The sequence below is a fragment of the Amblyraja radiata genome, chromosome 4 (genome assembly GCF_010909765.2).
Source record: "Amblyraja radiata isolate CabotCenter1 chromosome 4, sAmbRad1.1.pri, whole genome shotgun sequence".
NCBI lineage: Eukaryota > Metazoa > Chordata > Chondrichthyes > Rajiformes > Rajidae > Amblyraja > Amblyraja radiata.
In genome coordinates, this window is record NC_045959.1 from 58,998,149 (window position 1) to 59,012,004 (window position 13,856).

The window sequence follows — 13,856 nt, forward strand, 5'->3', positions numbered from 1 at the left end:
TCCTGCCTTCTCCCCATATCCCCTGACTCTGCTATCTTCAAGAGCCCTATCTAGCTCTCTCTTGAAAGCATCCAGAGAACCAGCCTCCACTGCTCTGAGGCAGAGAATTCCACAACTCTGTGAAAAGGTATTTCCTCATCTTCGTTCTAAGTGGCTTACGCCTTATTCTTAAACGGTGGCCCCTGGTTCTGGACTCTCCCAACATCGGGAACATGTTTCCTGCATCTAGCGTGTCGAAACCCTTAATAATCGTATGTTTCAATAAGAGACCCTCTCATCCTTCCAAATTCCATAGTGTAGCCCAGCCGCTCCATTCTCTCAGCATATGACAGTCCCGCCATCCTGAGGATTATTCTTGTAAACCTATGCTGCACTCCCTCGTTAGCAAGTATGTCCTTCCTCAAATTAGGAAACCAAAACTGCACACAATACTCCAGGTGTGGTTTCACTGGGGCTCTGTACAACTGCAGAAAGACCTTTTTGCTCCTGTACTCAACATCTTCTAGTTATGAAGGCCAACATGGCCTTTCAACGGCATTGAATCTCGTGGAGAGCTCCTGGGTGCATATCGATTATCTTCTGATCCCCTGTCTTCAATTAGTGACTAAAGGACTAAATCCTTGAAACGGTATAAAAATCTGTCACTACAGTCCTCCCAATTGAGGCCTTTTTCATCAGACTCCCATAGTTGCATTGTTGATGGCTCTGTTTCCACTGCCTAACCCTGCATTTAAAATATGACTGGAATATTCATCAGACTGCAGCTGGGTGGGGAGAGAGTTAACATTATGGGTCTTTCGTCAGAGCAAATAACTTGCTTTTCCTAGCATTTTCTATCATATAAGATCTCCAGAATCTGCATATTTTGTTTGTTTTCTCATTGCTGATATTTGTTGTTCTGTCTCTGCCTACGTTTGCTTGCTGTGACAGCCCAATTGTTTGTGGGGCTATTAATATGGTTAGTTTCTTTCTATTTAAAAACAAAGTTGCCTTAAGGATCCTCCATATCTAAAAGCCTGAGATTTTGAGCTTTTGAGGTTTTATCTTGCATGCAATTAATGTGTTTAATTCCAAAGTTCATAACTTCAGCAGCCAAAACCCCATTGTCTATTGTTTTTGTGAAGGTTTTGTTGGGCTGAAGGAAAAGTGACTAGAGATGGTGGCACAGTGGTAGAGTTGTTGCCTTACTGCGCTGGAGACCCAGGTTTGATTCTGACTGCGGATGCTGTCTGTATGGAGTTAGTACGTTCTCCCCGTAACCTGTGTGATTTTTCTCCGATATCTCCGGTTTCCACCCCCACTCCAAAGATGTACAGGTTTGTAGGTTAATTGGCTTCTATAAAAATGTTCTCTAGTGTGCAGGATGCGAAAGCAGGATAACATAGAAACTAATGAATGGGTGATTGTTGGTCAGCACAGAGTCGGTGGGCCCCGGGGCCTGTTTTCATGTTGTATCTTTAAACTATAAACCAGGAATTGGAGTACCTTCATAGACTCAACAATAATTAATTTCAGATTTTAATAAAGGCCATTTTAATACATTTTCCTTTCACCATGTAGAAATTATAGCAGTGTTTATACATAGTCCCCTCATTTCAGGGCACCATAATGTTTGGAACACAAATGTAAATGAAGTAGTCGTGTTTAGTATTTTGTTGCATGTCCTTTGCATGCAATGACTGCTTGAAGTCTGCGATTCATGGACATCAAATGTTGCTGGGTGTCTTCTTTGGTGATGCTCTGCCAGGCCTGTATTGGAGCCTTCTTTAGCGTATGCTTATTTTGGGGGCTAGTCCCCTTCAGTTTTCTCTTCAGCATACTAAAGGCATGCTCAATTGGATTCAGATCGAGCAATTGATTTGGCCACTCAAGAATTGACAATCTTTTAGCTTTGAAAAACTCCTTTGTTGCTGTAGAATGAACTGCTGGCCAATGAGTTTTGAGGCATTTGTTTGAACTTGAGCAGATAGGATGTGTCTTTACACTTCAGAATTCATTATGCTACTACCATCAGCAGTTGTATCATCAATGAAGATAAGTGAGCCAGTACCTTCAGCAGCCAGACATGCCCAGGCCATAACACCCCCACCACGGTGTTTCGCGGATGAGGTTGGCATGCTTTGGATCTTGGGCCTTTTTCTAGAACTGTGGTTGCTCTTTTACATACTTCTTGGCAAACTATAACCTGGCCATCTATTTTTGCGGCTAACCAGTGGTTTGCATCTTGCAGTGTAGCCTCTGTATTTCTGTTCATGAAGTCTTCTGCGGACAGTGGTCATTGACAAATCCACACCTGACTCCTGAAGAGTGTTTCTGATCAGTTGGACAGATATTTGGGTTTTCTTTCTTTACTGTAGAGAGAATTCTTCTGTTAACAGCTGTGGCGGTCTTCCTTGGCCTGCCAGTCCCTTTGGGATTGGAAAGCTCACCCATGCTCTCTTTCTTCTTTATGATGTTCCAAACAGTTGATTTTGGTAAGCCTAAGGTTTGGCTGATGTCTCCAATAGTTTTATTCTTGTTTATCAGTCTCGTAATGGCATCTTTGACTTTCATTGGCATAACTTTGGTCCTTATGTTGATAAACAGCAATAAAAGTTTCCAAAGTTGATGGAAAGACTGGAGGAAAGACTAGGTGCTGTGAGCTCTCTTATACCTGCATTAAGATTGCAATTAAACACACCTGAGCAATTACAAACACCTGTGAAGCCATGTGTCCCAAACATTATGATGCCCTGAAATGGGGGAACGATGTATAAACAGCTTTATTTTCTACATGGTGAAACCAAAATGTATAAAAAATACCCTTTAATAAAATCTGACAATGCACATTAACCACGTGATTTTTTTTTCTATTACAAATCTCAAATTGTGGAGTACAGAGGCAAATAAATAAATGATGCCCAAACATTATGGAGGGCACTTGGAGGGTAATTCTGCTTGCTAATGTAAAGTAACTACCTTCCTCCCACACTCAAGATGTACAGGTTTGTAGGTTAATTGGCTTGGTATAAACGTAAATTGTCCCTAGTCTGTGTAGGATAGCGTAAGTGTGCGAGGATCGCTGGTCATCACGTACTCGTTGGGCAAAGGGGACCTGTTTCCATGCTGTATCTAAACTAGACTGGTAACAGGGAAAAGTAATTTTTTTTTTTTTTTAAATAGGTAGGGCACTTGTAAAATAGCTGTTGAACCGAATAGAAGTGTTGAGCAAACCAAATTCGATGAGAGTTGGTGACAGAATTTTGGCTAATCTCAATAGTGTGGTGAGTGGTGGTGATACATCAGGCAGGACTTTACTGCAATAGTTGTTTAGTTTAGTTAAGAGATACAGAGCAGAAACGAGCCCTTTGCCCCGCCGAGTCAGCGCTGACCAGCAATCCTCGCACATTAACACTATCCCACTAGAGAAAACTTACAATTATACCAAGCCAATTCACTTACAAACCTGTACTCTTCGGAATGTGGGAGGAAACCCGTGCTGTCACAGGGAGAACGTGCAAACTCCGCACCCAAGGTCAGGTATGAACCCGGGTCTCTGGTGCTGTGAGACACCAGGTCTACCTGCTGCGCTGCTGTTCTGCATCGAATGAGAAATTGAGAGATTGATGGTGATATAGAGAGATTCGGAACAAATGAATGAAAGATATGCAAAAAATAACGATGATAAAGCTAAAAATGGCTTGTTCCCTTCATCATCGTTAACTTTTTGCATATCTTTCATTCATTTTGTCTATATCTCCCTACATCATCGTCTATATCTCTCTTCTCCCTGACTCTCAGTCTGAAGAAGGGTATCGACCCGAAATGTCACTTATTGCTTTTCTCCAGAGATGCTGCCTGAGTCGCTGAGTTACTCCAGCTTTTTGTGTCATGTCTTCGAAACAAACTGCAGATGCTGGTTGACGCAAAGAGCTACAGTAATAGTGGGTAGCTGGGGAGCAGTCTCCGAACTCTGCCCTGAGCCACCGGTGTAGATGAACGTGGGGCCGCGCGAGTCTCCGAGTTTGCTCTTGGTGCAGAGAGTATCACTTTGATTTGGTCATAAGGAATAGGATTAGAATTAGGCCATTCGGCCCATCAAATCTACTCTGCCATTCAATCATTGCTGATCTATCTCTCCCTTCTAACCCCATTCTCCTGCTTTCTCCCCATAACCTCTGACACCTGTACTGATCAAGAATCTATCTGTCTCTGTCCTTTATTTTAGTTTAGAGATACATCATGGAAACTGGCCCTTCGGCCCACTAAGTTTGTGCCAACCAACGATCACCTGCTCACTTGTTCTATATTATCCCAATTTTGCATCCAACAAACTGGGGGCAATTTACTGAAGCCAAATTAACCTACAAACTTGCAAGTCTTTGAAATGGGACCAGTAGCCGGAGCACCCCGGGGGAAAACCCACACGGCCACAGGGAGAACATACAAGCTCTGTACAGGAAGCATCCATAGTCAGGATCGAACCTGGGTCTCTGACGCTGTAAGGCGGGAAATCTTCCGCTGTGCTGCCCTGGCAGGGTTGGGTACATGATTCTTTGTTTTGTGGTGCCAGCATTGAAGAATTCCATCTATCACTTTGCAGGAAACATGGAAATGCATTTTGAAGCTTTAAAAAAACACACTCAAGATTTTTGAGCAAATAAAATTGGAGGTGTTTGGATTGCTTTCAATGCTCTGTGAAGTGTCTTGCTACATGAAAGTGCTATGTAGATGACATTGATTTTGACTGGCCATTTTTGGACTATTTTGATTTCTCCCTTGCAATTTAAACAGGTCAGCAGGAAGTTGCTTGCCCTCCCCTCTCTTAATGGTCCATAAAAGATCAGTTTAGTTCAGTTTATTATTGTCATGTGTACAGAGATACAATGATAAGCTGGTTCTGTATGCAATGCAATCACAAGGCACATGAGTTCAATAGACACTCTTGTGGAACAGCACACATAGGGTCGCCACATTCCAGCGCCATCTTGCAGCTGCCAACTCTCTGATAAGTTTGATTTGAAGTATTTGAAGTGGTACATTGGGGCAGCCCAGTAGAGCTGCTACCTCACAGTGTCAGTGTTCAAATCACGGCTTGGAATTGGCAATTGTATCATATATATGATACCTTATATTTCCTCTTGCCACAAGAAAAGGTATACACAAAATGCTGGAGTAATTCAGCGAGACGGGCAGCATCTCCAGAGAGAAGGAATGGATGACATTTTGGTTCTTCAAACATTCCTTCTCTCCGGAGATGCTGCCTGTCTCTCTGAGTTACTCCAGCATTTTGTGTCTATCTTTGGTTTAAACCAGCATCTGCAGTTCCTTTCTACACAAAAGAAAGGTAGGTTGGTCGGTTAATTGGCAAATTACGTTTTCCTAAGTGTGCAGGTGAGTTTTGGAATGAGGGGTATTGTCTGACTGAGAAAGGAGATTAATACAAGATTTGTGTAAATCTGTAGGTGTGTAAATGGGTAAATGTTGGGCATGGACTAAGTGGGCTGAAAGGTATGTTTCTGTGCTATATTTATCTGCGACTATATAATTTTCATTTTTTTCCAATCTAGCAGTTGTAAAGGTGAATGTTGGCTGTGAATCAAAGTGCTTTATTCTAGATGTACCACTTTTCCTACTTTTCTACTTTTTTTTTACCATTATTTAATACATATATTTTGATAGCTTGCATTGAATTTGAATATTTCATGTGTCTGTGCACAGCTCGATTGTAATCATGTATTGTCTTTCCGCTGACTGGTTAGCATGCAGCAAATAGCACTTCGCTGTACCCTGGTCGGTACACGTGACAATAAACTAAATTCTTGCGTGTACATGCACTCACACACGCACATTAATAGATCAACACTGATAGTTTTTTAATAACATAAATAATGTAAAAATAAATGTAAATATAGGTTGTATGTATGTTGGGTTTATTTATGTGTGTGTATATGTATGTATATGTGTGTATGTATGTATATATATATGTACACGGTGTATGTACATGGTGTGGGAGCCATCTATGCTTAAGTTACTGTTAGTATATTATAGCCATATGTAGATATTTCTAGCTGTAACTTTTTTGTATGCATGTGGGTGGGATTTGATACGTAGAAGGGCATGTCTACATCTGAGGAGGCTAGTGTAGCCACAGGGAGTGGGCAGTCAGTTTAGCCTCGAGGGATGGAAGAAAACCGTTTTTACCACATGACACAGATGAAACAGTAAGAACGAAAAGTTACAATTTGTATTAGAATAAGAAATACTTGATATGAATCACTTCTTTGTTTGTACCACTTCAATAAAGGACCAATTAATCAAGAAAGATGCGTTTTTACTATCAGCGAGTGCGTAAGCTATATCTCTTTATCTCCGAGAAGTAATGGCAATCAAAAGTTGGACATTGGAATGTTAAGAAATTGCCATTACATATGGAGAGAGAACTATGTCAGTGTTAATCTTTTAATATGCCTACGTAGTGTAAATCTGTAGACGTTATTCTTCTTTATTTTGTGGCTGGGCTGATTTTAACTTGTATTCTCTTATGCCCAGCAGAGAGAAACTGGTTTGGTTACACAGCTTGGTGAAAGGATGACTACTTCATTTGTTCCTATACCACTCCCTGTGGGGACTTCCTCCTCTGGTCCACCTGCAAACAGAAGTCGGAGGAGTTCTTCGCTTCAGTCTTTGGACAGTGCGTCCACCAGTTCAAACTCGCCGAAAGGTCAAGTGGGCAGTTTACATTCTGGTGGGTTTCGAAAGACTGTTACGTCTGAGCACCTTGCTGCCACAAACTTGCTCAATAACAACAGTCCCTTATTGAGAACAAAACTCAATGGTACAAACCCAACAATTGAATACTCCTCCAGACCTGTGGAGTCTGAGAAAGAGACTGACTCAACAAATTGGGACGAGAGACCACCCACGCCTACCATGTTGGGATATGAAGTTATGGAAGAAAGAGCAAAATTCACAGTAAGATTCATTTAACAAGTAAATCTGTGGGTGACATGGAAAATCGATAATGTTGTGGATAGGAAATGTGTTTGTCTAAGGCTATAGTACACTAAATCTGCTGGATGGTTGTGTGGAGTGATGGCAGATGGAATTTAATCCCAACAGGTGCAAGGAAAAAAATAGGATAAGGCAAATGTTAAGGTCCAAAGAAATGTTGATGAACAGAGGGAACATGGTTTCAACTCCATTGCACTATGATAGTGACAGCATGGGAAGATATGATGGTGAAGAAGGCAAATATATGCCTGGAAATTGTATATAAAAGTTGGGATGTTTAGAGAGAGAGAGAGAGAGTGCGGAAACAGATCTGTCGGCTCACCGAGTCTGCACTGATCTGTGATCCCTGCACATTAACACTATCCCACACACACTGGGGACAATTTTACATTTAGATTCAATTTAATAGTCACATGTACCAATTAAGGTACAGTGAAATTTGAGCTGCCATACTAAGTAAAAAGCAAAAATAAAATAAAGTTTAACATAAACATCCACCACAGTGGAATCAACATTCCTCACTGTGATGGAAGGCAAAGTTCAGTCATCTTCCTCCTTTGTTCATCCTTGTTCGGGGCCTTTGAACGGGGTCGTTGCTGACGGTCTGCTGTTCAAGCCCTCTCATCGGAATGATCGAAACTCAGGCATTATACCAAGCCAATTGGCCTACAAATCTGTATGTCTTTGGAGTGTGGGAGGAAACCGGAGATCTCAGAGAACGTACAAGCTCCGTACAGACAGCATCCATGGTCACGATGGAACCCGGGTCTCCAGCGCTGTAAGGTAGCAACTCTGCTGCTGGACCACTGTGCCTCTCTGTTCCATGGAAACTTGACAAAATGTTTATTAAACGGCTCCTGGATAGAAGAGTATTCGCTGCATTAGAGGGAATGCAGAGGAGGTTCACCAGATGTTGTCTGGATTTAAGAATGTTAGTTACGGGAAGAATTGGATTGGCTAAGCTTGTAATAAACGGGAGAAGAGAAAGGGCCAGAACAAATCGGGGCTGGAAACCAATGACCTCGGGAAGGGTGGAGCCCATAATGGCCCATTGTTGGTTGGGGCCGGTGTGGTAACGAGGGATACATGGATGCGAACAATGCAACTGGAAGGACGAGTCGGATGCGAGAGAGGGGAGGGGAGGGAATGCTGGAGTTGCATGAAATTGGAGAAATCACTGTTGACGCCGTTGGGTTGTAAGCTGCCCGAGCGAAATATGCCAAACTTAGTCATACAGTATGGAGACGGGCCCTTTGGCCCAACCTGCCCACACCGACCAGCATGTCCCATCTGCACTAGTCTCACTTGCCTGCATTCAGTCCATATCTCTCCAGACCTGTCTGAGTACCTGTCTAATTGCTGCTGCAATGTTGGGATAGTCCTTGCCTCAACTACCTCCTCCAGCAGTTTGTTCCATACATCCACCAATCTCTGTGTGGCAAAAGCTACCGCTCAGTTTCTTAAATCTTTTCCCCTTTCGCCTTAAACCTGTGTCCTCTGGCTCTTGATTCCCCTACTCTGGGTAAGAGACCCTGCATCCACCCGACCTATTTCTCTCATGATTTTATACATCTCTTTATGATCACCCCTCATCCTCCTGCACTCTGGGGAGTAAGAGTCCCAGCCTACTCGACTTCTCCCTATAGTTCAGGCCCTCGAGTCCTGGCAACTCGTTAGAATATTTTACCTTTTCAAATCCTGGTTAGAGTGCATATTTTAGTGTCGTAACTTCTGGTTACAAAACCTGCTTGCTTTGTTTTTCATCAGTTGGCTCACGGTTCTAACCATGGCTCTGTTTTCCTCATGGTTGGTACAGAAGGCTTCCCACCCACTTCACCTCTAAGGAGGTGTGACGAGAAGGGATTAAAAAAGAAATCCAGCTGACATTGGCTGCGTATTTAAAGAAATTCTTGTGGTTTTTTTCCTGCTTGCTTGCATTTTCATTTTTGCTCATGGTTTGATTTCACCTCACCCACAGCCAACAATGGCCTGTTTCCTTTGTCATTACTTTTTTGCATTTCTTTCATTCACTTGTTCTATATCTCTCTATAATAGTATATACAATAATAATTGTATGTTAATGATTTGGACGAGGGGGTTAAATGTTTTGTGGAAATGTTTGTGAATGATATGAACATATGTGGAGGGGCAGGGAGTGTAGAGAAAGCAGAAATCAGGAATGCAATGGGACTTGGGAGGGTTGGTGCAGGATTCCCAAAAAGTTAATTTGCAGTCGAATCTGTAGTAATTGTTAGTAAAGAAAGCAAACTCGATGTTAGCATTTATTTCAAGAGGCTTGTTTACAAAAGCAAGGATGTAATGTTGAGGCTCTTATAAGGTGCTGGTAAGGCCACATTTGGAATATTGTGAGCCATTTTGGGCACTATCTGTAGGTATGTTGCAAAGCCTACCTGAAGCGTCGCTGAAAATCTGTCGCAGCGGGTGTGCGCGATTTTGGCGCCGTTTAGAGGGGGCGGGTTTAAAACGCTATTTTCTCTAGGCTGTTCCAATCGAAGATGTTCAGCCTTGTAAAATATTAACGAAAAATCGCTGAAAGACCCCGTTGCAAAAGCTATTATTAGTTTTAAAGGCCTTGAATAATAGTTATAGTAGTTTAAAAATCATTCTCTAAACCCGCGACCACCAGCAACCGCAGGGTCTCATAAAGCAGACAACTGAAGGTAAGCTGTATATTTTTACATTAAAAAGGGCTTCTAAAGATCCCTTTATACAAAGTTTAATATTGCGAGTAGCTCATTTTGGGCCCATTATATCGCGCAGTATTTTTCTCGGCATTTGGGGGCACAAATCTACCGCAATGTGAACGTTCTAAACCAGCGCGATCCACAGGGACCCACTGGAAAGCTGATTTAAATGGGCATTTATTTACAGCAATTGAACACTAAATTTCTTCCGTCTATAAATTAATGTAAATGAGATTTAAAAATCATGTTTTATTGTGAATTATTTGTGAATATTATTTGGACATTTAGGCTATTTAAAAATGTTAATCATTTATTAAGAAATGGATAGATGTTTAGATCTAGTAATTGAAGTCTGAAATTAGCTACAATTAGGTAACTAACTAATTATATGCTTTAATTTCAGGTCATCCAAGTAAGATTATTTTATATTTGTTTCAGAATGCTTCAATCTATGATAACTGAAAATTTCATTCAGTTCTCTTAATTTTTAAGAAAGTTATGGGCTTTTGACTGTTCACGATCACAGCTTTTTTGTTATGTCCATAGAAAATCAATAGGGAACAAGATGCTAATTTCCGAGTATGAAAATGGCCATAACTTTTTAAATACTTGAGATATGAAAGTGAATTAGGTGTCAAATTAAACTTATTTTTATGCTTTATCTGATGGGATAAATTGCAAACTTGATTTTTAAAATCTCAAAATTTTGTAACATTGCTACTATCTGAGGAGGGGTGTGCTGGCTCTGGAGAGGGTCTAGAGGAAATTTACTAGAATGATCCCAGGAATAAGTAGGTTAACTTATGATGAGTGTTTCAGTACTCGCTGGAGTTTTGAAGAATGAGGGGGGACTTCATTCAAGTACACTTTCATAATAGTGAAAGGCTTGGATAGAGTTTATGTGGAGAGGATGTTTCCACTAGTGGGAGAGTCTAGGACGAGAGGTCATAGCCTACGAATTAAACGATATTCTTTTTAGGAAGGAGAGCGAGGAGAAATGTCTTTAGTCAGGGTGGTGAATCTGTGGAATTATTTGCCACAGAAGACTGGAGACCAAGTCAGCGAATATTTTTAAGGCAGAGATATAATTTTTTCATTAGTACGGGTGTCAGAGGTTGTGGGGAGAAGGCAGGAGAATGGGATAAGGAAGGAGCGGTAGATAGAAACATAGAAAATAGGTGCAGGAGTAGGCCATTCGGCCCTTCGAGCCTGCACCGCCATTCAATATGATCATGGCTGATCATCCAACTTGGTATCCTGTACCTGCCTTCTCTCCATACCCCCTGATCCCTTTAGCCACAAGGGCCACATCTAACTCCCTCTTAAATAAAGCCAATGAACTGGCCTCAACTACCTTCTGTGGCAGAGAGTTCCAGCCATGATTGAATGGCGGAGTAGACTTGATGGGCCGAATGGCCTAATTCTACTCCTATTCCAATGACATAACACCATCTTTATCCTTTGAATTCCTTTCCCTTCACTCTGTCTGAAGAAGCATCTCCACCAAAACATCACCTATTCCTTTTCTCCAGTGATGCTGTCTGACCCGCTGAGTAACTGCAGCTTTTTGTATCTATTTGCAGGGCAAGTATAGAGTTGATCGATGATCGATGCTTTTGAAGAGAAGTTGTTTAGCAGTGTGTGATGGGGTTTTCAATAGCTTTGGGTCTTGAACTGTTGGCTGTGTGCATGCCCAGATACTGGTTGTCATCAGATTAACACCCCATGAATGCCCTTGTACAATGTTTCACTCAAAGTTTGGTTGAGGTCCTGAGTACCAAGGTTCTGTAAATTTGCATGTGGCAACTGGTAGTCTGGCACCTCCTTTACTCTGGACAAAATTACGAGAGCGCACTTGAAATACCCTGGGCGGCCACAGATGGTGCCGCGTTTGGCGTGCTCTTTCAGGTTATGTCCCTCCGTCCCACAAGACTTACTTGTTCATGTCTGCAGTTGTTGATGATCCCTCTATTTTGTGCAATTCTCACCTTATTTTGTTTACATTTGACCTTATTTTGTTTACATTTTCAAGCAAGATCCAAGTGACATTTGTGGTGTTAAGCATAAGTACATTCAATATGCAGGAAGGAATTGCAGATGCTGGTTTACACTGAATATAAACACACAAACTGGAGTAACTCAGAGTGTCTGCAACATCTGTAGAGAGATGGAATGGGTTATGTTTCAGGTTGTGACCCTTCGGACTGAGTCATGCAGAAGAGGACTAGAGATATGGAAGGGTAAGGTGTGAAAATGACAGTTCAAAGCAGACTATGTTCAAGGAAATGTAGAATGGTATTTTTTTTTTGTGTGAAGTTTCTAACAGTCCATAGTGCTTTAGAGACTCAGGAGGGGTACACCTAGTGAGTCAGAGGTGTATTTGTATCACTAATACATGACCTTTGTCGGTCCAGCAAAAACGGATAATCCGGCAAGGCTCTGGAACAAAGGGTGTAGGAAAATTGGTGGTGGACCTGTACTTGTTCTATTTTACAGGCAAATTTCAATTGCAAACTACTTCCCACTCCATTTCCCCAACCCCCTCTCCACATGTCTCTCGTGGAAATATCAGTATGGAGGAGACAAAAGAACCTGCAGATGCTTGAATCTTGAGCAGAAGACAAAATGCTGGAGGGATTCAGTAGATCAGGCAGCATCTGTGGAGGGAATGGACAACAGATGTTCTTCAGCACCAGAGTACAAGTTGCCTGGCACATTTGTTGTTGAAATAATTTCTGAAGTATAGCTTTGTTTTGATTCCATAAGTTTGAAAATGTCAAAGGTAATACAGATGTGTGTTTTAGCTCACAGCGCCATGACTGACAGTACTTTACCTGCTAAGTCACCAATCTACTAAGTCGAACTTTTACTCCCTCAACATGGTTGGCAATTTACGCAGTAAAATGTACAAACATGCACTCAGTCAAGATGATTGCATCTAGGAAATCTAACATGCTGATTGAAAACCATAGAATACAATGTATTTGTGTGGAAAGAAATCTTATTCAAACAGCCCTTGACAATTGGATCTTTAATTTCAGTAATATATATCATCTTGCTTTAATGTCAAACATGCCCTTCAGCCCATCGAGTTCAAGCCGACCATCTTTTACCTGTTGACACCAGTTCAATGCTATCTTACTCTCATCCATTCCCTGCACACTAGGGGCTAATTAACCTACAAACCTGCACATCTTTGGGATGTGGGAAGAAACCAGAGCACTGAGAGGAAACCCACGTGGTCACGGAGAACGTACAAACTCCATGTCAAACTCAATCTATTTAATATGCATGCATATTTCATTTTGTTTAAAAGGCATTCTCGAATTCTGCATTTCAATTACCGCCTTTTGACTTTAGAGACACGGCATGGAAACAGGCCCTTTGGCCCACTGAATCCGCATCGACCAGCGATCGACCACTAACACTAGGAGCAATTAAAAAAAAAAAATCATTTTTATTTTTTACACAACTTATGGAAGCCAATTAACATAGGAACATGTACTTCCATAAAGTGTGGGAGGAAACCGGAGCACCCGGAAAAAAACTCGCCCAGTTACGGGGAGAACGTATAAATGTACCATTGAGGGAGTGCAGCGTAGGTTCACGAGGTTAATTCCAGGGATGGTGGGAATGTCATTTGATGAAAGAATGAAGCGACTGGACTTGTATTCACTAGAATTTAGAACAATGAGAGGGGATTTGATAAAAACATGTAAAATTATTAAGGGATTGGACACGCTAGATGCAGGAAACATGTTCCCGATTTTGGGGGAGTCCAGAACCGGGCCACAGTTTAAGAATAAGGGGTAAGCCATTTAGAATTGTGATGAGGAAAGACTTTTTCGCACAGAGTTGTGAATTGGTGGAATTTTCTGCCTCAGAAAGCAGTGGAGGCTGATTCACTGGATGCATTCAAAAGAGAGTTAGATAGAGCTCTTAGGGCTAGCGGAATCAAGGGATATGGGGAGAAGGCAGGAACGGGTCACTGATTGTGGATGATTAGCCATGATCACATTGAATGGCGGTCGGTGCTGGCTTGAAGGGCCGAATGGCCTACTCCTGCCCCTATTGTCTATGTATCTAACTCCGTACAAACAGTACCCAAGGTCATGATCGAAACCCAGGTCTCTCGCAGTATAAAGCAGCAACTGTGCA

The 13,856-nt window shown here is 41.8% G+C and overlaps 1 protein-coding gene across 2 annotated transcripts in view; it reads left to right on the plus strand.

The window, feature by feature from the left end:
* snx16 (sorting nexin 16) overlaps positions 1–13,856 on the plus strand; it is a 44,523-nt gene that overhangs the window by 2,277 nt on the left and 28,390 nt on the right. The window contains exon 2 of one of the 2 annotated variants that reach the window (XM_033019574.1): positions 6,532–6,954. In XM_033019574.1, the coding sequence (XP_032875465.1) occupies positions 6,532–6,954 (423 nt within the window). The remainder of the gene's footprint in view (positions 1–6,531; positions 6,955–13,856) is intronic. The other variant, XM_033019575.1, reaches the window with a different exon arrangement.